This window comes from Garra rufa, chromosome 20 (genome assembly GCF_049309525.1).
Source record: "Garra rufa chromosome 20, GarRuf1.0, whole genome shotgun sequence".
Taxonomy (NCBI): Eukaryota; Metazoa; Chordata; class Actinopteri; order Cypriniformes; family Cyprinidae; genus Garra; species Garra rufa.
The window spans coordinates 2,758,291-2,780,719 of record NC_133380.1 but is presented as its reverse complement, the minus strand read 5'-3'; the positions used below and the strand labels follow the sequence as shown (position 1 = coordinate 2,780,719).

Sequence of the window (22,429 nt, the reverse complement as noted above, 5' to 3'; positions counted from 1 at the left end):
AGCTGAATGTGCGCTCGCGCAACACAGTCTCACTCCCAAGTCGTCACATATTGACGTTTGGCCTTTGGCGTCGCATTTTGACGCACAGGGTACCCCTTCAGCGTCATTTTTGGACGTGCAGGGTCCTCACTACTTTAAATAAGAAACCCTTGGCGTCAATAAGCTGACGCGAAAGGCACTGTGAATTTTATCGTCATGATTAAATGATCTATTGGGTAATAATATTGCCATTATTGCATATGTATTGGGGTGTGATTTTTCAATGCAAACAGTCACAACAGACACATTTACGAGCACGTAACCCAACCCCTGCCCCTAAACCTAACCACTTGTCAATAAAACACAGTTTCATGGAGGTCTTCGTTTCTTCGCATTCCCCGTTGACGCTGCATGCGTACAGGCTGAGTGGATGCAGAAGATCCGGGGGGATGATTTCAACAAAATTTTTAAATGCATATAATTCCCAGTGTATTTCAGTGTATTTTGTGCGTTTCTGTACTTTCTATTACTGCATTTATTTTGTGCAAGTGAGATGAGTAAAGAAAGACCATCTTTTTCATGAATCATTATCTCTCTGGTGTTTATAAGCAGCACACACAGTATTTTACTACCTGTAAAAATACACAAACTTAGCTATATTAAATTGTTTGTGGTACCTACAGTTACAAATGTAAAATATGTGATGATAATATTGATCGAGCAATTGATGTAAGGTAAATGAAAATATATGAGCAGAATTGAGAAAATAGTATTAATGGAGATAAATTGTAGCCTATCACATCTAGGCAAACGTGTGAAATTCACGGTGCATTTTATGCAAACAACTCTAATCGTAGTTGTATATCTATATTTACAGTAGGCATAATTGTCATTGCGTATGCAGCATGAGTCACAATCTTCTGTTCGTGAACAGTTGTATTTCATTCATTATCTGACTATGCATCCGTGCATTTAATTGCCATTGGCTCGTGTGATAGTAATATGGATCTTAGTAGCATTTTTAGTGATACTAGACAATAATAATTGATACCCGCTCGACGGTGTAATTTACTTCCGGGTAAAGATATGATCAGTCAAATGAAATACAATAAATGTACAAATAAATATTACAAATTAAAAAACGATCGGAAATGCGTCCAATTTTCTATTATTATTATTTGATGACAACAATACATTTGGAAAACAAAATACAGCCATTTCTGCTTTTTTTCTTTTAAACAAAAAACCAAGCTGCACCCTTTTTTAAATTTCATCTTTCATTCCGAAATTGAATAATGAATGAACGAAAAAGTACACGGACCATCTATATAGTTTTTACTTATTTTTACTGATATTTTAAATTAGTTTTTTTTTTAAATATATTTTCCGTGTTCCATTAAAGTTAGTTTTTTTTCCGTTTTAACATTCTATATATTTTACCTTATTTTTAGTAATATTTTGAATTAGTTTTTATTTTTATAATTTCCGTGTTCCATTAAAGTTTTAGTTTTTTTGTGTTTGTCATTTTTTTTTTCGTTTTTTTAATATAGGATACATAAGATATATAATATATATACTGTATATAAGATATATCTATATATCTTAAGTTTTTTTATATATTTTTTTTTTTTTACTTATTTTTAGTAATACTTTGAATTAGTTTTCATTTTATTATTTTATGTCTTCCATTAGTTTTATTTTTTTGTGTGTTTGTCATTTTTATTAGATTTTAACATCTATATAGTTTTTACTTATTTTTATTAATATTTTGAATTAGTTTTCATTTTTATATTTTCCGTTTCCCACTGCAGTTTTAGTAATTTTTATTCGTGTAACATCTATTTTATTTTACTTATTTTTATTAGTATTTTGAATTAGTTTTCATTTTATTATTTTCTGTCTTCCATTAAAGTTTTATTTTTTTGTGTGTTTGTCATTTTTATTAGATTTTAACATCTATATAGTTTTTACTTATTTGTAGTAATATTTTGAATCAGTTTTCATTTTTATATTTTCCGCTTTCCATTAAAGTAAAATTGTGCATTTGTCATTTTTATTTGTTTTTTTTAACATCTATATAGTTTTTACTTATTTGTAGTAATATTTTGAATCAGTTTTCATTTTTATATTTTCCGCTTTCCATTAAAGTAAAATTGTGCATTTGTCATTTTTATTTGTTTTTTTTAACATCTATATAGTTTTTACTTATTTGTAGTAATATTTTGAATTAGTTTTCATTTTTATATTTTCCATGTTCTATTAAAGTTTTAGTTTTTTGTGCCTTCTTGTCAATTTTATTCATTTTTTAAACATCTATATAGTTTTTCCTTATTTGTAGTAATATTTTGAATTAGTTTTCATTTTTATATTTTCCGTTTCCCACTGCAGTTTTAGTCATTTTTTTTAGTAAATTTTTTTAACTTATTTTTATTAGTATTTTGAATTAGTTTTCACATATTTTTATTAGTTTGTTATTTTAACAGGGCAAGTTAAACTAAAAATAGAAATGTTGGATTTCAGAGTGAAGTATACATTGTAATACTTTAGAATTTGAGTGAGCTCTCTGAATGAAGTCCTTGAAATTCAAAAATGTAGTTCTAGAAAAGTCCTAGAATTTCATTTCGTGCCATCTCTACGAACTTTTATATTGATATGAACCCTCTGTCTGTCTGTCAGGCGACTACGAGAAAGGCGTGGATCATCTGACGAACGCGATCGCCGTGTGCGGTCAGCCGCAGCAGCTCCTGCAGGTCCTGCAGCAAACGCTTCCTCCTCCAGTCTTCCAGATGCTCCTCACCAAACTCCCCAGCATCAGTCAGGTGACACACGTTTGCAATACAATACAAATCTGAAATTCCCAACTGCAAATCTAATGCTTCTGTCCTCTAACGCTTTGTGCAGCGCATCGTCAGCGCTCAGAGCGTCAGTGACGACGACATCGAGTAGGAGACCTCCGGGCAGCTCTGTGACATCACTTCCTGTCTGCTTCGAATCAGTCAAATGGCTCTGTCCCGCCCTTTCCATCCAGTTCTCAAACACTGAACGCACACATACGGATTTAAAAGAAGCGTTTAGGATAAAATGTCATATAAAAAAAAAAAGTTTTGTTTTGAATTTGAGCTTCTGAGTTTGTCCTTTTGAAGTTGACGTGTTTTCGGTGTATTTGAATGACAGAAAAGCATGACCAGTTCATTTGTTTTACTTACAATAGCTTCACAAAATCATGAAATATGCAAGAAATCAACATGTGGACGGGATGTTTACAGTGTCCTTCGTCTGTCATCGACTAACGCCGAACGCAGCCGAGGGACGCGCTGCTGTCATTTATCTGTGTTCATGTATTTAAGTTATTTTTAAAGGCTATGAGACGTTTAATGTGGTTTTGTGGGATATGAAGCACGTTTAAAGGTGCTCTGTTTCAAGTAGGGGAGAGTTTTCTCTTTTTTAACTCCAAAATAAACAAAAATCAATGTGTCAGTCACTCATGTGCCTCCATTATGTGCTGCTTTTAGATTTTTGTGATGCACAATTGCAATTTAAAGCAACAGATCATCTAAAAATGATGACAAACTTCACTTGCCCATTAATATTAATTCATTAGACATCATAAACTAACACTGCAGACAGCATTTAGTAATCGAACCGGATATTCATTTTATTTCTGGGCAACAATTAATTGTGATTAGTCACGCATTTACATTCAGACATTTAGCAGACGCTTTTTTTATCCAAAGTGACTTACGAAAGAGGACAATGGAAGCAATCAAAAACAACAATTAAAATAAAAACTCTTAATATAAGTGTGTATATTATGTATAAATAAATACACATGCATGTATATATTTAAGAAAAATGTTATGTTTATACATTAAACACTTATATACATATAAATTATATATTACATAACATGCTGTATGTGTGTGTCTATTCATAAGATATTATATATATATATATACACAGTACATGCATTATTTAAACAAAAACTTTTATTTTGAATGCAATCATTTGAACAGCACTAATTAGTTCATAAATATACTTTATATATATATTATATTATTAATAATTAATAATCCACAATTTTGAAAAGAAGACAGCAAATTTAGTTGTCAAAATTGTCTTAACATTTGTTAAACAAGTGATGGGGACAATTATGTTAATTATGATTTCATATTACATAATATATGTAAATACGTGTCTAAAATTTAAATTAAATCCCACTCTTGGTATTTATATATTATTAAGAGTTTTTTTTTTTTTCTTAATTTTTGCTATGTCAGGCCATAGGACAAAAACAAACAAAAAACATAATATAATTAGTTATGTACCCTTTATATTTTCTCAAATATCAGACTTCACACTATATAAATATATGAATTTCTTCTTCAAAAATGGTCTTTTACAAAATAAGCATTTTATTACTGCTTGTTTGTCAATTATCCATGTTGTAACAATCCTAAATAATTCTGCTTTTGGTCTGTCTACAAAGAGCATTGGCAAGGTAGTTATCTGACACGATACAAATCGTTCGTTACATCTAACATGTCGATCGTTGAAAAACTTTTGTAACGTTTTAAAACTGATTTCAACAAGTCAAAACAACCGCGACATATAAATTAAGCTCTTACCTGCTCATAAGACAATATATTTACAGCTATCCGTCGTTCTTTCGTTTCGTTTTGATGTCGTTAGTGAAATTCGCGCTAAAAAAAAATGATTACCTGTAATTACTATCAGCGCTGCGCCTCAATCATCAGATTCATCCGCGTCGAATCACGCCGCCGAAGCACAACTCACGTGACGATGACCAAAACAATCTTCCTCCGCGAGTCATTTGTAGCAAGTTAGTTAGCAGTAAACCGTTTACCTCACCTGAATATGTTCCTAGATTTGTGTTGGATGTTATCTTTGGAATTAAAATATTGATATTTTATTTGTAAACATTTTTTTTCTCTTATTTAGTTAAATTTATTGTCTTATTTATTTGCTAAGTGTTGTGTAAACATGGCTGAAGACCTGGAAATCTGAGGACCAGACAAACCGATTCAGTTAGGGAGTCATTTACGCTGGAACCGCTCCTATTGATTCAAGCTCGTAATTTTGATCAGTTTAAGCGATTCACTAGCAAAAAACTAGATCAAAAAGCCATTTTAGAATTTCGACATCGCTTGTAATAAAAAGCAAGTGTAGGTGAAAGAAACTGCTTTTCGAAACTCATAATCAGTTGAACCATTCGCAAAATGGTTAACTTTTTTCGAAGCACTCTAACCGAAACGCAAATTATTTGTTTCAGATCGGTACTTCAAATTATGTATCGCAAATCATTTGATTTAGATTGGAACTTTGCGTATTACGAATAATTTTATTCTTCAAGGCACGTATTGCGAATCATTTGATTTAGATCGAAACTTTGGAGCGGATTTGTGAATCATTTCGCAAATTGAATGATTCCAAAGTCCCGATCTGGTTCGCGAAATCTTTTGATTCAGATCAGAATTTCGGCGCAGACCGTGAATCATTTCATTCAGATTTAATGTTCAAAGTGCATATTGCGAATCGTTTTTATGATTTAGATCGGGACTCGGAACGGGTTCGTGAATCATTTTGCGAATTGAATGATCCGCGCTCCGAGTCCTGATCTGAAATGATGTTTCGCGAATCATTATTCAGATCAGGATTTCCGGAGCGCAGATCGTGAATCATTTAATTTAGATCTTCAAAGTACATTCTGCGAATCGTTTTTGTGATTTAGATCGGGAACGGGTTCGCAAATCATTTTGCGAATTGAATGATCCACGCTCCGTCCTGATCTTAAAATGAATGTTTGGGCTTCATTATTCAGATTGGGGCTTGAACCATTTGATTTAAATCGGAATTTTGGAACAGATTTTCGCGCTCCAAAATCCCATTCTGAAGGGTTTGGAAACAATTCAAATCAGGACTTCGGTGCAGGTTCGCGAATCATTTGATTCAGATTGGAATTTTGGATCGCGAATCATTTGATTCAGATCAGAATTTCGGATTGCGAATCATTTGATTCAGATCGGAACTTGGTGTGGTGTTCGCGAACCGTTTGATTCAGATCGTAATTTCGGAGCCCGAATCACGAATCATTTGATTTAGATCAGAACTTATGAGCCTGAATCGCGAATCATTGATTTAGATCGGTATTTCGGATTGTGAATCATTGATTTAGATCGATCGGGCTTTGGAATGTGGATCACGAATCATTTGATTCAGATCGGAATTTCGGATTGTGAATCATTGATTTAGATCGGTATTTCGGATGACGTATCATTTGATTCAGATTGGAATTTTGGATCGCGAATCATTTGATTCAGATCAGAATTTCGGATTGCGAATCATTTGATTCAGATCGGAACTTGGTGTGGTGTTCGTGAACCGTTTGATTCAGATCGTAATTTCGGAGCCCGAATCGCGAATCATTTGATTTAGATCAGAACTTATGAGCCTGAATCGCGAATCATTGATTTAGATCGGTATTTCGGATTGTGAATCATTGATTTAGATCGATCGGGCTTTGGAATGTGGATCACGAATCATTTGATTCAGATCGGAATTTCGGATTGTGAATCATTGATTTAGATCGGTATTTCGGATGACGTATCATTTGATTCAGATGGGAACACGGTGTCAGGTTCGCAAATCATTTGATTCAGATCGGAACTCGTTGGGGTTTAAAAATCATTTGATTTAGATCGGCTCTTTGGAGCATGGTTCACGAATCATATGATCAAATCAGGACTTCGAAGCGTGAATCATTTGATTCAGATCTAAACTTCGGAGCCAGTATAACAAATGTTTTTTTTCTTTCTTTTTTTTATTAAACAGTACAAGACATTAGACCATCAAGGCAGTACAGTTGTAAAAAAAAAAAAATAAATAAACAAAGGAAAAACACACAAATACAAATCCCGAATACAAATACAAAATTAACTCTTTTTGTAAAACCAGTTTTACTACAAATTTCATGGTTAAACTATGGTTAATGTAGCAAATCCATGGTTGAACTATAGTAACCATTGTTTTTTTTTTCACCCTATAAAGACATATAGGATGAATATAGAATTAGTTTTCACTGCTTTAAGATGAACAGAATGTTGTATAGTTTCCATGTACCTGTCTAGATCAACTTTGAATAAAGAAAAGAGGTTTAGAGACATTGTTTTGTTTTGTATGTGAAATTTAGCTAGCAGGAAACACAAATATAAGTAAGTTCTATTTTCTATATTCTCTTTTGAGTAGTCAAACAATCCAAAGAAAACATCTTTAAAACAGAAAGAAAAGTTACTTACAAAATGAGATGAACATTAATAAATCTGATCAAAATGGCAAACAAGTGAATGAATCAGAAGAGACGAAAACAGCAACTCACTTCAATGTCTGACTTGTATTATAAATACATCCATAAGCTTTTTGTGAAATTTGGATGAACTCATGAATCGATTGATCTCTTCATATTTAAGGAGAGAACTATAGTTTTCAATGTTGGTCATCGCTTGTTATGATTTTCAAAGGTTTGTAGAGTTTACACATGTCTCTACCAATATCAGACACTTCTAAATTGTTCCTAACAATAATTTTGATCAAACAAATAATGTCTGCCGTTGTCTACACCAATGCCAAAATCAAACTTTTGCACTGAAGGGACACATTTAACAATGTTATGGGTTGTTACAAAATAAAAAGACAGAAACATGTGTGTTTAATCACATTTTTACTTGTGACATAAGAACACAAAACTTGTAAAATATAAGCACAAGCATTAGATATGAACATTAGGTTTGTTTTTCTTGTGTTTAAATTTCTTTTTCTGTCCTTTGCCACTTTTGGCAGTAGGATCTGCCGTCTCTCCTTTGAACGATGAAGGTTGTGTTGGTTTCTTTCCTTTCTTCTTATTTCTGAATTCTTGCTTCTGCCCTTTGAATCCTGAAGGTCGGCCTGAAGGAGTTTTCTTTTCTTTTTCCTGCTTCACAGATCGTTTCACCCTGATCCTTCTCTCTTGTAATCTGGATCCGTCGAGTTTCAATGCCAGCATTACAGAATCTGGGCTCTGAAACAGAAGGAAACGATTCAGTGAGCTTTACCACCAAGATTCGTACAGATACTGTAATGAAATTCCAGGACTATTAAGGACTTCAAGCACTATTTTTTTATTTATTCAATCAGAGATCTCACTTATCGAACAATGTCTCCCATAAAAAAATAAATAAAAAAAAGTAATAAAAATATACTAATTAAAAAATAAAGTGAAGCACATGCGAAGTATTACTACTAAAGTATTACGAAGTATCCAACACATTTTCTATAGTAAAACCACTGTTATTATTCTTAAGGAATTTGTGCTTGTGCATAGTTTTTTTTTTTTTTTATATAACTACTGTAGTAATGATTTGATGTTTTCCACAGTTTGAGAAAAAAATATCAGGAAAAAGATTTACGAAATCTCTCTGAAATCCTAATGTTAACAAATGATTTGTGCTCCGAAGTTCCGATCTGAATCAAATGATTTGCGTTCTGAAGTTACGATCTGAATCAAATGACTTGCGTTCTGAAGTTACGATCTGAATCAAATGATTTGCATTCTGAAGTTACGATCTGAATCAAATGATTTGCGTTCTGAAGTTACGATCTGAATCAAATGATTTGCGTTCTGAAGTTACGATCTGAATCAAATGACTTGCGTTCTGAAGTTACGATCTGAATCAAATGATTTGCGTTCTGAAGTTACGATCTGAATCAAATGATTTGCGTTCTGAAGTTACGATCTGAATCAAATGACTTGCGTTCTGAAGTTACGATCTGAATCAAATTATTTGCATTCTGAAGTTACGATCTGAATCAAATGATTTGCGTTCTGAAGTTACGATCTGAATCAAATGACTTGCGTTCTGAAGTTCCGATCTGAATCAAATGATTTGCGCTCTAAAGTTCCGATCTGAATCAAATGACTTGCGTTCTGAAGTTCCGATCTGAATCAAATGATTTGCGCTCTAAAGTTCCGATCTGAATCAAATGACTTGCGTTCTGAAGTTCCGATCTGAATCAAATGATTTGCGCTCTAAAGTTCCGATCTGAATCAAATGACTTGCGTTCTGAAGTTCCGATCTGAATCAAATGATTTGCGTTCTGAAGTTACGATCTGAATCAAATGATTTGCGTTCTGAAGTTACGATCTGAATCAAATGACTTGCGTTCTGAAGTTACGATCTGAATCAAATGATTTGCGTTCTGAAGTTACGATCTGAATCAAATGATTTGCGTTCTGAAGTTACGATCTGAATCAAATGACTTGCGTTCTGAAGTTACGATCTGAATCAAATTATTTGCATTCTGAAGTTACGATCTGAATCAAATGATTTGCGTTCTGAAGTTACGATCTGAATCAAATGACTTGCGTTCTGAAGTTCCGATCTGAATCAAATGATTTGCGCTCTAAAGTTCCGATCTGAATCAAATGACTTGCGTTCTGAAGTTCCGATCTGAATCAAATGATTTGCGCTCTAAAGTTCCGATCTGAATCAAATGACTTGCGTTCTGAAGTTCCGATCTGAATCAAATGATTTGCGCTCTGAAGTTCTGATCTGAATCAAATGATTTGCGCTCTAAAGTTCCGATCTGAATCAAATGATTTGCGCTCTAAAGTTCCGATCTGAATCAAATGATTTGCGCTCTAAAGTTCCGATCTGAATCAAATGATTTGCGCTCTAAAGTTCCGATCTGAATCAAATGATTTGCGCTCTAAAGTTCCGATCTGAATCAAATGATTTGCGCTCTAAAGTTCCGATCTGAATCAAATGATTTGCGCTCTAAAGTTCCGATCTGAATCAAATGATTTGCGCTCTAAAGTTCCGATCTGAATCAAATGATTTGCGCTCTAAAGTTCCGATCTGAATCAAATGATTTGCGCTCTAAAGTTCCGATCTGAATCAAATGATTTGCGCTCTAAAGTTCCGATCTGAATCAAATGATTTGCGTTCTGAAGTTACGATCTGAATCAAATGATTTGTGTTCTGAAGTTCCGAACTGAATCAAATGACTTGCGTTCTGAAGTTCTGATCTGAATCAAATGATTTGCGCTGCAATGTTCCGATCTGAATCAAATTATTTGCGCTCTAAAGTTCCGATCTGAATAAAATGACTTGCGTTCTGAAGTTCTGATCTGAATCAAATGATTTGCGCTCCGAAGTTCCGATCTGAATCAAATGATTTGCGCTCCGAAGTTCCGATCTGAATCAAATGATTTGCGCTGTAAAGTTCCGATCTGAATCAAATGATTTGCGCTGTAAAGTTCCGATCTGAATCAAATGATTTGCGCTGTAAAGTTCCGATCTGAATCAAATGATTTGCGCTGTAAAGTTCCGATCTGAATCAAATGAATTGCGTTCTGAAGTTCTGATCTGAATCAAATGAATTGCGTTCTGAAGTTCCGATCTGAATCAAATGATTTGCGCTCCGAAGTTCTGATCTGAATCAAATGAATTGCGTTCTGAAGTTCTGATCTGAATCAAATGAATTGCGTTCTGAAGTTCTGATCTGAATCAAATGAATTGCGTTCTGAAGTTCTGATCTGAATCAAATGATTTGCGCGCCGAAGTTCCAATCTGAATCAAATGAATTGCGTTCTGAAGTTCCGATCTGAATCAAATGATTTGCGCTCCGAAGTTCTGATCTGAATCAAATGAATTGCGTTCTGAAGTTCTGATCTGAATCAAATGAATTGCGTTCTGAAGTTCTGATCTGAATCAAATGAATTGCGTTCTGAAGTTCCAATCTGAATCAAATGATTTGCGCTCCAAAGTTCTAATCTGGATCAAATGATTCACGATCAGCGCTCCAAAGTTCTAATCCAAAGCAAAGGATCTGCGAACCCGCCCTGAAGTTCCAATCTGAATGAAATGATTCATGATCAACGCTTTATCGTGAATCATTTTATTTAAATCATTCAATTCACTAACTGATTCACAAACCCGTTCCACTCTAAATCAAATGATTCGCGATTCGATTGGAGCACTTTGAAAAAGTGAATCACATGCTTTTTAAAATTGTTACAAATGATGACGAAATTCAAAAATAAACGACTCTTTTAATTTGATGAATGATCGAAGTCACGAGTTTGAATCAATCGGAGCGGATCTAGCATAAATGACTTGAGTTGGTTCATCTGTTCCTCTTTTAGCTGACATTAGCTGAATGTTAATGTTTACTTGACCGTTTACTTGATCAAAACCAGTCAAGATTTGACAGCAAAAAGACATGTGAATCACCTGCTGAAGGTTTGTACAATTATACTAAAAGAGCTTTTACTGGATAAAAACAATCATAAGATGAAATGCATGGAGTAGATTGTGTGTGAAAAAGGTTTAAGAATAAAGGTTGATCATGTTGATAATATGTGAGGTGAAGCGTTCTCATCAAATATGAAACAGTAGGCTTTACCTCAAACAAAATGTAGCCGAAGCCCTTCCCCTTCCCAGAATTTCTGTCTCGCACCAAACGCACGGCCTCCACGTTCCCACACTCCTCAAAGTGTTCGCGTAATGGAAGCTCCGTTATATCTGCCATTAAAACAAACAAAATGTTAAAAGAGAGACTGCGGAGTCACAGAAGATGTGTGACGCACTATAGGAAGATTTTACAAAACTGTTACTCACCATATGGTAAATTTCCCACAAATATGGACCTTTTATGATCATGTTGCTAAAAAAAAAAATTTAAAAAGGATTATTATACAAGCACATTTAAAAGAGGAGTTCACTTCCAGAACAAAAATTTACAGATAATGTACTCAGCCCTTTGTCATCCAAGATGTTCATGTCTTTCTTTCTTCTGTCATAAAGATATTGTTTTTTGAGAAAAACATTTCAGGAATGTTCTCCATATAGTGGACTTCTATGGTGCCCATGAGTTTGAACTTCCAAAATGCAGTTTAAATGAAGCTTCAAAGGACTCTAAATGATACCAGCCGAAGAAGAAGGGTCTTATCTAGCAAAACGATCGGTTATTTTCTAAGAAATGTACCATTTCTGTACTTGTCTAGCTCTGTGATGCACACTCTGTGTACTCCGGTTCAAGACAGTTAGGGTATGTCAAAAAACTCCCATCTTATTTTCTTCTCCAACTTCAAAATCGTCCTACATTGCTGTTTTACCTTTTTTTGTAAAGGCCATTTGACCTTCTTTGCATGTTCACTTTGTAAACACTGGGTCGGCACTTCTGCAGCGATGGAGGATGGTTTTGAAGTTGGAGGAGAAAATGAGATGGGAGTTTTTTGACATACCCTAACTGTCTTGAACTGGAATACAGAGAGTTCAGGCAAAGCTAGACCCTTCTTCCTCGGCTGGGTTCGTTTAGAGCTCTTTAAAGCTGGAAGTTCAAACTCGGGGCACCATAGAAGTCCACTATATGGAGAAAAATCCTGAAATGATTTCCTTAAAAAACAATTACTTTATGACTGAAGAAAGAAAGACATGAACATCTTGGATGACAACGGGGACGGAAGTGGAGTAATCTTTTAAGGACACTTACTCCACTGTTTTTAGAGACACGATCCACTCGGATATGAAAACCCGGCTCGATCTCCTTCCCGTTCCTGCACAAGAATCAAATGTTTTCGACAATATTAGAAGTAATCCATACCACTCCAGTCCATCAGTTAACATCTTGAGAAGACAAAACCCAAAACAAATCCATCATTAAGACATTTTGAACTTAAATCCAACTCTGTAATCCATAATAACGCTTCCTCCATTGAAAAAGTGGTTTGGTCTGAATCAGGAGAGAAATCTGCACAGATCAAGCACCGTTTGCAAGCCAAAACAGCTCTAAACAAATTTGTGGCTGGATTTTGATATGAGAGACAACAGGAGGAACCGTTATTTTTTCAGTTAAAAACGTCTTGATGGATTAATTTCAGTTTTTGTCCTCTGCAGTGAATGGGTGCCGTCAGAATTAGAGTCCAAACAGCTGATAAAAACATCACAATAATCCACAAGTGATCCACACCACTCCGGTCCATCAGTTAACATCTGGAGAAGACAAAAGCTGAAACAAATCCATCATTAAGACGTTTTTAACTAAAATACATTAAGTTCATAATCCATAATAACGCTTCCTCCAGTGAAAAAGTGGTCAGATTAAGCGCCGTTTACAAGACAAAACAGTTGAAAACAGCTCAGATTTTGATGTGAGAGACAACAGGAGATGGACTTTTTCACTGGAGGAAGTGTTATTATGGATTATGGACTCGTATTTTAGTTTAAAACGTCTTAACGTTGGATTTGTTTTAGCTTTTGTCCTCTGGAGTGAATGGGTGCCGTCAGAATGAGAGTCCAAACAGTTGATAAAAACATCACAATAATCCACAAGTAATCCACACCACTCCAGTCCAACAGTTAACATCTTGAGAAGACAAAACATGAAACAAATCCAACCTTAAGACGTTTTAAACTAAAATATGAGTCCATAATCCATAATAACATTTCCTCCAGTGAAAAAGTCCACCTCCTGTTGTCCCTCACATCAAAATCTGATCTTTTTTGGTTTATAAACTGCTTGATCTGACCATTTTTTCACTGGAGGACATGTTATTATGGATTATGGGCTCGTATTTGTGTTAAAAATGTCTTAATGATGGATTTGTTTCGGCTTTTGTCTCACAAAATAAAAACTGATGGACTGGACTGGTGTGGGTTATTCGTGGATTATTGTGATGTTTTTATCAGCTGTTTGGACTCTCATTCTGACGGCACCCATTCACTGCAGAGGACAAAACCTGAAACAAATCCAACATTAAGACGTTATTAACTAAAATAGGAGTCCATAATCCATAATAACTCTTCCTCCATTGAAAAAGTCCACCTCCTGTTGTCTCTCACATCAAAATCTGAGCTGTTTTGTCTTGTAAATGGGGCTTAATCTGACTACCTTTTCACTGGAGGACACGTTATTATGGATTATGGACTCGTATTTGAGTTAAAAACATCTTAATGATGGATTTGTTTTGGGTTTTGTCTTCTCAAAATTTTAACTGATGAACTGGAGTGGTGTGGATTATTCGTGGATCATTGTGATGTTTTTATCGGCTGTTTGGACTCTCATTCTGACGGCACCCATTCACTGCAGAGGACAAAACCTGAAACAAATCCAACATGAAGACGTTTTTAACTAAAATATGAGTCCATAATCCATAATAACTCTTCCTCCATTGAAAAAGTCCACCTCCTGTTGTCCCTCACATCAAAATCTGATCTTTTTTGGTTTATAAACTGCTTGATCTGACCATTTTTTCACTGGAGGAAGTGCTATTATGGATTATGGGCTCGTATTTGTGTTAAAAATGTCTTAATGATGGATTTGTTTCGGCTTTTGTCTCACAAAATAAAAACTGATGGACTGGACTGGTGTGGGTTATTCGTGGATTATTGTGATGTTTTTATCAGCTGTTTGGACTCTCATTCTGACGGCACCCATTCAACAGTCAATACTGTAAATAAACTCATACCATTTTAGAGCGTCAGTGGCTGCCGCTTCTTCTTTGAAGATGACGTAGGCATTAATATTCTGTTTTTTGGGATTAACCTTCCTCCTAGAAATGAAGAGGCAAAATCAGTATTTTAATTGTCATTATCACTCACACTAAACTCTTTACTACAGGATGCTACACTTACTGGATTGCCGCTACTTTACGCAACATAGTCGGGTCATCTCCTACCTGCAAAACACCTCTGTTAAAACTGTTAAACTTGACATAATGATATACAGTTGAGGTCAAAAGTTAACATCCCCCTTTAAGAATCTGCAAAATGTTAACTACTTTAGAAAAATAAGAGGGATCATATAAAATGTTAACATGTTAGTGTTTATTTAGTACTGACCTGAATAAGGTATTTCACATAAAAGATGTTTACAAATAGTCCACAAGAGAAAATAATAGTTGATAATGGTTCAAAAGTTTACATACCCTTGATTCTTAATACTGTGTTGTTACCTGAATGATCCACAGCTGTGTTTTTTTGTTTAGTGATAGTTGTTCATGAGTCCCTTGTTTGTCCTGAAAAGTTAAACTGTCTGCTGTTCTTCAGTTCCACAAATTCTTTGGTTTTCCAGCATTTTTGTGTATTTGAACCCTTTCCAGCAATGACTGTATGATTTAGAGATCCATCTTTTCACACTGAGAACAACTGAGAGACTCATATGCAACTATTACAGAAGGTTCAAACACTCACTGATGCTCCAGAAGGAAAACCATGCATTTAAATCCGGGGGGTGAAAACTTTTGAACAGACTGAAGATGTGTATATTTTTCTTATTTTGTCTAAATATCATTTTTTTTTTTTAGTACTGCCCTTTTGAGGCTACAGAAGATACTTTACATGTTTCCCAGAAGACAAAATAAGTTACATTTACCCTGATCTTCAAATTTCAAAAGTTTTCACCCCCGGCTCTTAATGCATGTTTTTTCCTTCTGGAGCATCAGTGAGTGTTTGATCCTTCTGTAATAGTTGCATATGAGTCCCTCAGTTGTCCTCAGTGTGAAAAGATGGATCTCAAAATCATACAGACATTATCTAAAAGAGTTCAAATACACAAAAATGCTGGAAAACTAAAGAATTTGTGAGACCTGAAGGATTTTTCTGAAGAACAGCAGGCAGTTTAACTGTTCAGGACAAACAAGGGACTCATGAACAATCATCACTAAACGAAAAAACACAGCTGTGGATCATTCAGGAAACAACACAGTATTAAGAATCAAAGGGATGTAAACTTTTGAACTACTATCAACTATTATTTTCTCTTGTATGTGAAATATCTTCTTCAGGTCAGTACTAAATAAACAACAACATGCATTTTGTTTGATCCCTCTTATTTTGCAGATTCTGAAAGGAGGATATAAACTTTTGACCTCAACTCGACAAATAATGACCAGAGCAGAAGACGAACCACTGAACGGAAGCGGACCGACTCGATAACTCCAGCCTGCTTGAACAGAGACAAAAGATTCTGCAAAAACAAAACACAACACAGGATTTTAGTGGAAACATCAATGTAGATTCTTTTTTGTTCTTTAAGCTGTGTGTTATAACTGAAGGACCTTTTTTGTGCAGCTGGGAGGCAGATTTCCTACAAACACGGTTCGTTTCATTTTGATTCGCTCCTCTGCCATGTTCTTCACTGTTTTTCTTTGTTTGAAGGGCTGCACAACTTCTGTCGCTTCATCCGTCACATCTGGACGCTTGCGTTTGACTTTCTTCGCAGTTGTTTGTCTTTCATCATCTGCATTCTGTAGAGCGCTCTCTCTGTGGATTTTAACATTTTCGGTTATGATTAATGTTTAATAATAATAATAATAATAATATTAATAATAATAATAATAATAATAAAACAAGCAAACAAAAAAATAAGACACAGAAAATAAAATAAAACAGAATAAGGAACAAAAATGCATTTATACTTTTAAATTTAATTATTTGTACTATTGTGCAATTAATTAAAAAAAATATATTATTTTAAAATAAACTGACTTACATGCTAATAAATCATTTTGAGTAATTTATGGTTTTATTAAAAATAATAATTTGCACATAGTTTTTGTTTGCAAACAACTTATAGTTAACAGAGCAAAAAAAGTTCCAGATCAGTCAAAAGTATTTGAACAGTAAGATTTGTAAAGTTTTTTTTAAAGAACTTGATTCGAAGTACAGCAAAAAAGAGTCAAATTTCAAGGTATTTTTTTACTATTTAAAATAACTGCTTTCTATTTAATAATGTTTTTAAAATGCAGTTTATTTTTATGATTTCAAAGTTGAATTTTTTAGCATCATTACTGCAGTCTTCAGTGTCACATGATCCTTCAGAAATCATTCTAATATTCTGATTTGTTGCTCAAAAAACATTATTATTATGTTGAAAACGGCAGAGTAGAATTTTTTCAGGTTTTTAAATGAATAAAAAGTTCAGAAGAACAGCACTTATCTGAAATAGAAATCTTTTTAACATAATAAATGTCTTTAACATCACTTTTGATCAATCTGAAGCATCCTTGTTAAATATAAGTATTCATTTCTATAATGTCTTTACCAAAAAGAAAAAAATTAATTATACCGACTCCAAACTTTTTAATTTTTTTTTTTTTCAGATTTCAAATAAAATGCTGACTTTTAGATCTTTTTATTTATCAAAGAATTAAATATTGATGATAATAATAATAATAAATGTTTCTTGAACAGCAAATCAGAATATTAGAATGATTTCTGCAGAATCATGTGACACTGAAGACTGGAGTAATGATGCTAAAAATTCAGCTTTGATCACAGAAATAAATTACATTTTACAATATATTTAAATATAAATCAAGTATTTTAAACAAATAAAATATTTCACAATATTACTGTTTTTTCTGTACTTTGGATCAAATAAATGCAGGCTTGGTGAGCAGAAGAGACAAAAATTGTACTGTTCAAAAACTTTTGACTGGTAGTGAACGTCCATGATTTTCATGAGGTTTTATTAACTTCCACTACTTTTTTAAAGTTTGAATGAATGAATGAATAAATATATAAATAAATAAATATATATATATTTTTAATTCCCTTTATTTCCAAATTTTCTGTTACTATGAGAACGACTGACCTGTCCTGTATCTTCTTCTCAGCTGCTGAAAGCGTCTTGGGAGTCTTTTCCGGTTTCTGAGCCTGAACTTGACCTTTGACATCAGCCCTATCAGATGCTGCCGGTGTGACTTTAGGTTCAGCCTGATGAGAAAAAAAAAAACCCACAGAAGAACCAACATTAGGACCAAAACGCTGTCATTTCACAAGCCCCGATCATGTTTCTCATCCGACAGACATACTTTCGGTGCAGGAACGAAGACTAAAGTATTTGCAGATGATGTGGAGGAGAATAACGATGATAAAGCTCCAGTTTTGTGTTTGTCAGGGAACAGGCTGCTGGACACCTGACCAACCGTATAATCTCCAGCATCTCCAACACCACTACTGCAACAACAACAAAGATAAAAGATCAGAAAACCAACATAAATCGAATGTACTGTGGTAATACCATGCTGTTTGGGATTTTAAGATGATAACATCTTTGAAAAACCTATGTATAATATGGGCCTTTCTACAGAACTGGCCCATAAACCACATTTAGAAAGCATTTACATATTTAAATCTTAGATGTTTATTACAGTGTTCATACAGGTACTGTAAAATACAGTTTCTAGCACTTATCAAGCACTACTTTTTTGATTTTCAAGAACTTCAATCACTTATCAAACAATGGCTTCTGTTTCAAATTCTTTAAAAAAATGCCGATCTGATTCTCGTTTTTTTAAAAACCTTCGTTTCAGATCAGGACTCGAAACGCGGATCGCGAATCGTTCAGTTCACGAAATGATTCAATGACTCACTCAATTGATTCGGTTCGTCTGTTTTCATAACTGGTTTTATGACATTAACTGAAATAAGCGAAAAAGTATCATGTTTTTAAATTGCATGAATTTTGTGTGAAAAGATATTAAAGATATATGTGACCCTGGACCACAAAACCAGTCTTAAGTCGCTGGGGTATATTTGTAGCAATAGCCAAAAATACATTGCATGGGTCAAAATTATTGATTTTTCTTTAATGCCAAAAATCATTAGGAAATTAAGTAAAGATCATGTTCCATGAAGATTTTTTGTAAAATTCCTACTGTAAATATATCAAAATGTAATTTTTGATTAGTAATATGCATTGTTAAGAACTTAATTTGGACAACTTTAAAGATGATTTTCTCAATATTTTGATTTTTTTGCACCCTCAGATTTCAAATAGATGTATCTCAGCCAAATATGGTCCTATACTAACAAACCATACATCAATAGTTATTAAGCTTTCATATGATGCATACATCTCAGTTTTGTAAAATTTAACCTTATGACTGGTTTTGTGGTCCAGGGTCACATATATGTAATTAAACACATATTTTATAATTAAATTGTCTTTCAATATTTCACTTTTTTAAGTACCTCTTCAGGCATATTGCTATTTTCAAAGGTTTTCCAAGTAAAATTTAAGCACTTTGAACAAATCCTGTTATTAAGATCCTTCTGTTATTAATTGAAATATTAGTAAGCTTAATATATTTAAAATCATCATTTATTGGGTACTTTCATTTGGGAGATGGCTATCCCAAACCCCAACCTCGAAATTTCAACTTATCAAAATATTTAAATAATTTTAATATATTTTTTTTACCATTGTTATTTTTTTTTTATAAATTATGAAACATATGTAAAAATAATAATAATAATAATAATAGTAATAATAATAAAAGTGTGCTGCACTTTCATGTCACTACTGTATATGTTTTAGTCTATTGGCTGAGACAGATTTTAACTAAACCCATAAATTTATGATCAGGACATATTCCTGTGTCCCTCTCTCTCTGATAGTTAGGAGGTTTGAGTCAATGGGCCCCATCAAAGTCTGTGTGTAACTTTAAGGAACGTCACTACCCAATACCATTTTTCTATAATTATACACCGTTTTTGGGAGCTATTCCATAACATTTGAATACATATACATTTTTTTGAAGAGTTTTGGTTGTTTTTTGGGTGTTATCCCAGTAAACAGTCAAGACCAAAACATGTCATCATTGTTTCGGCAGTGACAAAAGGGAACACATAATCCTTTATTTTGGGGAAATAAACAATTTTAGTACAGTTACGCAATATTTTTTTGTATTTTAGTATGTTTCAGTGGTGTCTTAGTATAGATTAAAATTCTGTAGTGTGATGTGGTCGCTACCAAAGCATAGGATGTTTTGTCAAAAATAAAGTCTACTGAATGATCAACTAAGATCTTACGATAGTTTTTGGTCCAATGTATATTCAAAGCAATGCATTCTTAACTTTGAAATCAGTATGATCAACTTTTTGCCTTCCAAAAAGAAAAACTGCATTCAAAATGCATCAAATCTCATAAATCACACTTTAAATATTGTTTAAAAATCAATTGCTATGGATTTACCTTTGAAAAAGTTGTAATAAAATAGCAAAAATATACATTTACAATCTAGACGCAAGCAAAACATTAACAGGTCAATATAACCCTTCTAATTAAATGATTATTACCGTGTTTCAGTAGTGACAAATTTGGGGAGAGGACAAATATTCCAAAACTTTCTGAAAATGCAATATGAGAATTAACTGCACAGTTACTAGAAATGTGTACCTTGGATATTATACAATTTGCATACATTTTTTTTCCAACCAATTCTGTAGAATGGCCCATATATATTTCTATTTCTCTCTCTTTACATTATATCTATATGCACACACATACTATACCATAGTAACTCTACAGTACTATTTTTAGCAAGGGTAGTACAGTCCTAAGTAAGCTTTAATTTTATTATACAAATGTAGCATTGCAGTGCGCACTTATTTGAAGTTTATATTATGCATATATCAGTCTATAAAAACCATACGAGAAAACAAACCTCTTTACAGACTGCTTCTTCTTCATGATGTCAGTCTGAGCGCATCCCTGTGTATAATCCTAAAAATATGTCAGATGTTTCCGAAATGTAGTCACTAGGTACTAAATATTGACGTTGTTGAAGTTTCGCACACAAACACGTTTGTTTCTCTCACACACGCGTGTGCGCGCAGTTTGCCCGCCTCCTGGAAACACGAACACTGATAATCAGTTCCTGACGCGGAATGACTCTCATTCATAAATACACGTCCATAAACACAGGTTTAAATTGAAAATATCATGTATATTATTTGAACATCTGTTTGACCCAAACACGTCTAATAACTTTAACTTTAGAGCTGCTGAGGTTGCGGTTTGTTAAATTGTTTCTCATCGGAGCGGGACCTCGTGACGCCACTTCCTGTTGCCGGTTCTGCAGGTAAGAATGATGCAGGGACATTTTATTCTGTTATTATTTACGTTATTCAGTGTTTAATCATCATTCTTCTTATTTATACTTATACTTTAATATATATAAAAACACTAATTTGTTATCGCATCCGTCACGCATGTCTCTCTTTCTGATGTTTAAAGTGAATCTAGTGTTATGAAAACGTTGACTCTTGAATATGTTGACAGTTTATTGTTTGCCGTATTTAATAATTTATCATTCGAAAATGACAAAGTCTCCTGTGTTTCTGCCAGCGTTTATCGTATTTTCTCCCTCAGACGTATTGACAATAACAAAACCGCTAGCTTTTTTGACGTTTTATGAGTTTATTTAAAGATATGACTTAGTTTTCATATTACGCTCTTCTTCTATATGTGTATTTTTGTATACTTTTTTTTTCTTTTTCTATGTTAATTTAATTTTTTGTTGATTTACTTGATCATATACATAATTTTATGTTCTGCAGTGTTTCATGCATTTTTATGATTTCATTGTTTTATGATGTTTTATCTTTTTAGGATCGTCTTTATAGTAATATACACTGCTGCAGACTTACATTTTAGTCTAGAACTATAGCAAAATCAGTAATATTGTGAAATATTTTTACTATTTAAACTAACTGTTTTCTATGTGAATATCTGTTAAAATGTAATTTATTTCTGTGATCAAAGCTGAATTTTCAGCATCATTACTGCAGTCTTCAGTGTCACATGATCCTTCAGAAATCATTCTAATATGCTGATTTGCTGCTCAAGAAACATTTCTGATTATTATCAACATTTAAAACAGTTAAGTACATTTTTTTCAGGATTTTTTGGTGAATAGAAAGATCAGCATTTATCTGAAATAAAAGGCTTTTGTAACATTATGCACTATACCATTTAAAATCTTGGAGTCAGTCTAAAGAAATAAATTAATATTAATTCTAAATAAAGAAATTAAGTTTTTATTTAGCAAGGATGCTTTAAATTGATCAAAAATAATTTTAATAATAAAATAATTGATTTTAAAATAATAAAAAATGTTTTTGAGCAGCAAATCAGCATATTAGAATAGTTTCTGAAGGATCATGTGACACTGAAGACTGCAGTAATGATGCTGAAAATTCAGCTTTGATCAAGAAAATAAATTACATTTTAAAATATATTCAAATAGAAAGCAGTCATTTTAAATAGTAAAAATATTTCAGAATTTTTGCTGTACTCTGGATCAAACAAATGCAGGCTTGGTGAGCAGAAGACACTTCTCTAAAAAAAACATTAAGAATCTTACTGTTCAAAAACTTTTGACTGGTAGTGTATATTTTAAAATCTTAGAAATGTATTCCTGTGATGAAAAGCTATTTTTATCAGCATCATTTCTCCAGTCTTCAGTGATCTTTCAGAAATCATTCTAATATTCTGATTTTTTACTTTTATTATCAATGTTGGAAACAGTTGCGCTGGTTAAAGTTTTTTTGAAACCTGCAATTCTTTTTTCAGGATTCTTTGATAAACAAAAAGTTAAAAAGAACGG

The 22,429-nt window shown here is 33.3% G+C and overlaps 1 protein-coding gene and 1 long non-coding RNA gene across 3 annotated transcripts; one reads left to right on the top strand and one right to left on the bottom strand.

The window, feature by feature from the left end:
* The first annotated feature begins 2,660 nt into the window (after window positions 1-2,660).
* LOC141294222 (uncharacterized) lies at window positions 2,661-3,460 on the top strand. The gene is made up of 2 exons (XR_012340899.1): window positions 2,661-2,798; window positions 2,881-3,460. It is a non-coding gene; the product is annotated as an uncharacterized lncRNA (long non-coding RNA).
* Window positions 3,461-7,069: 3,609 nt separating this feature from the next.
* Window positions 7,070-20,658, bottom strand: LOC141293814 (RNA-binding protein 34-like). Of its 2 annotated transcripts, none has more exons than XM_073825876.1 (11): window positions 20,486-20,658; window positions 17,849-17,993; window positions 17,629-17,750; window positions 16,091-16,295; window positions 15,940-15,999; window positions 14,667-14,710; window positions 14,501-14,584; window positions 12,526-12,589; window positions 11,652-11,697; window positions 11,437-11,555; window positions 7,070-8,050 (listed from the first exon to the last, which is right to left on the bottom strand). In XM_073825876.1, exons 1-11 carry the CDS (start codon window positions 20,509-20,511, stop codon window positions 7,763-7,765), a joined length of 1,203 nt encoding a protein of 400 aa, XP_073681977.1. In that variant the 5' UTR covers window positions 20,512-20,658; the 3' UTR covers window positions 7,070-7,762. The 2 variants fall into 2 exon arrangements, with proteins under 2 accessions (XP_073681977.1, XP_073681978.1); XM_073825877.1 differs by having other exon boundaries at window positions 17,849-17,990.
* Between the last annotated feature and the right edge of the window lie 1,771 nt (window positions 20,659-22,429).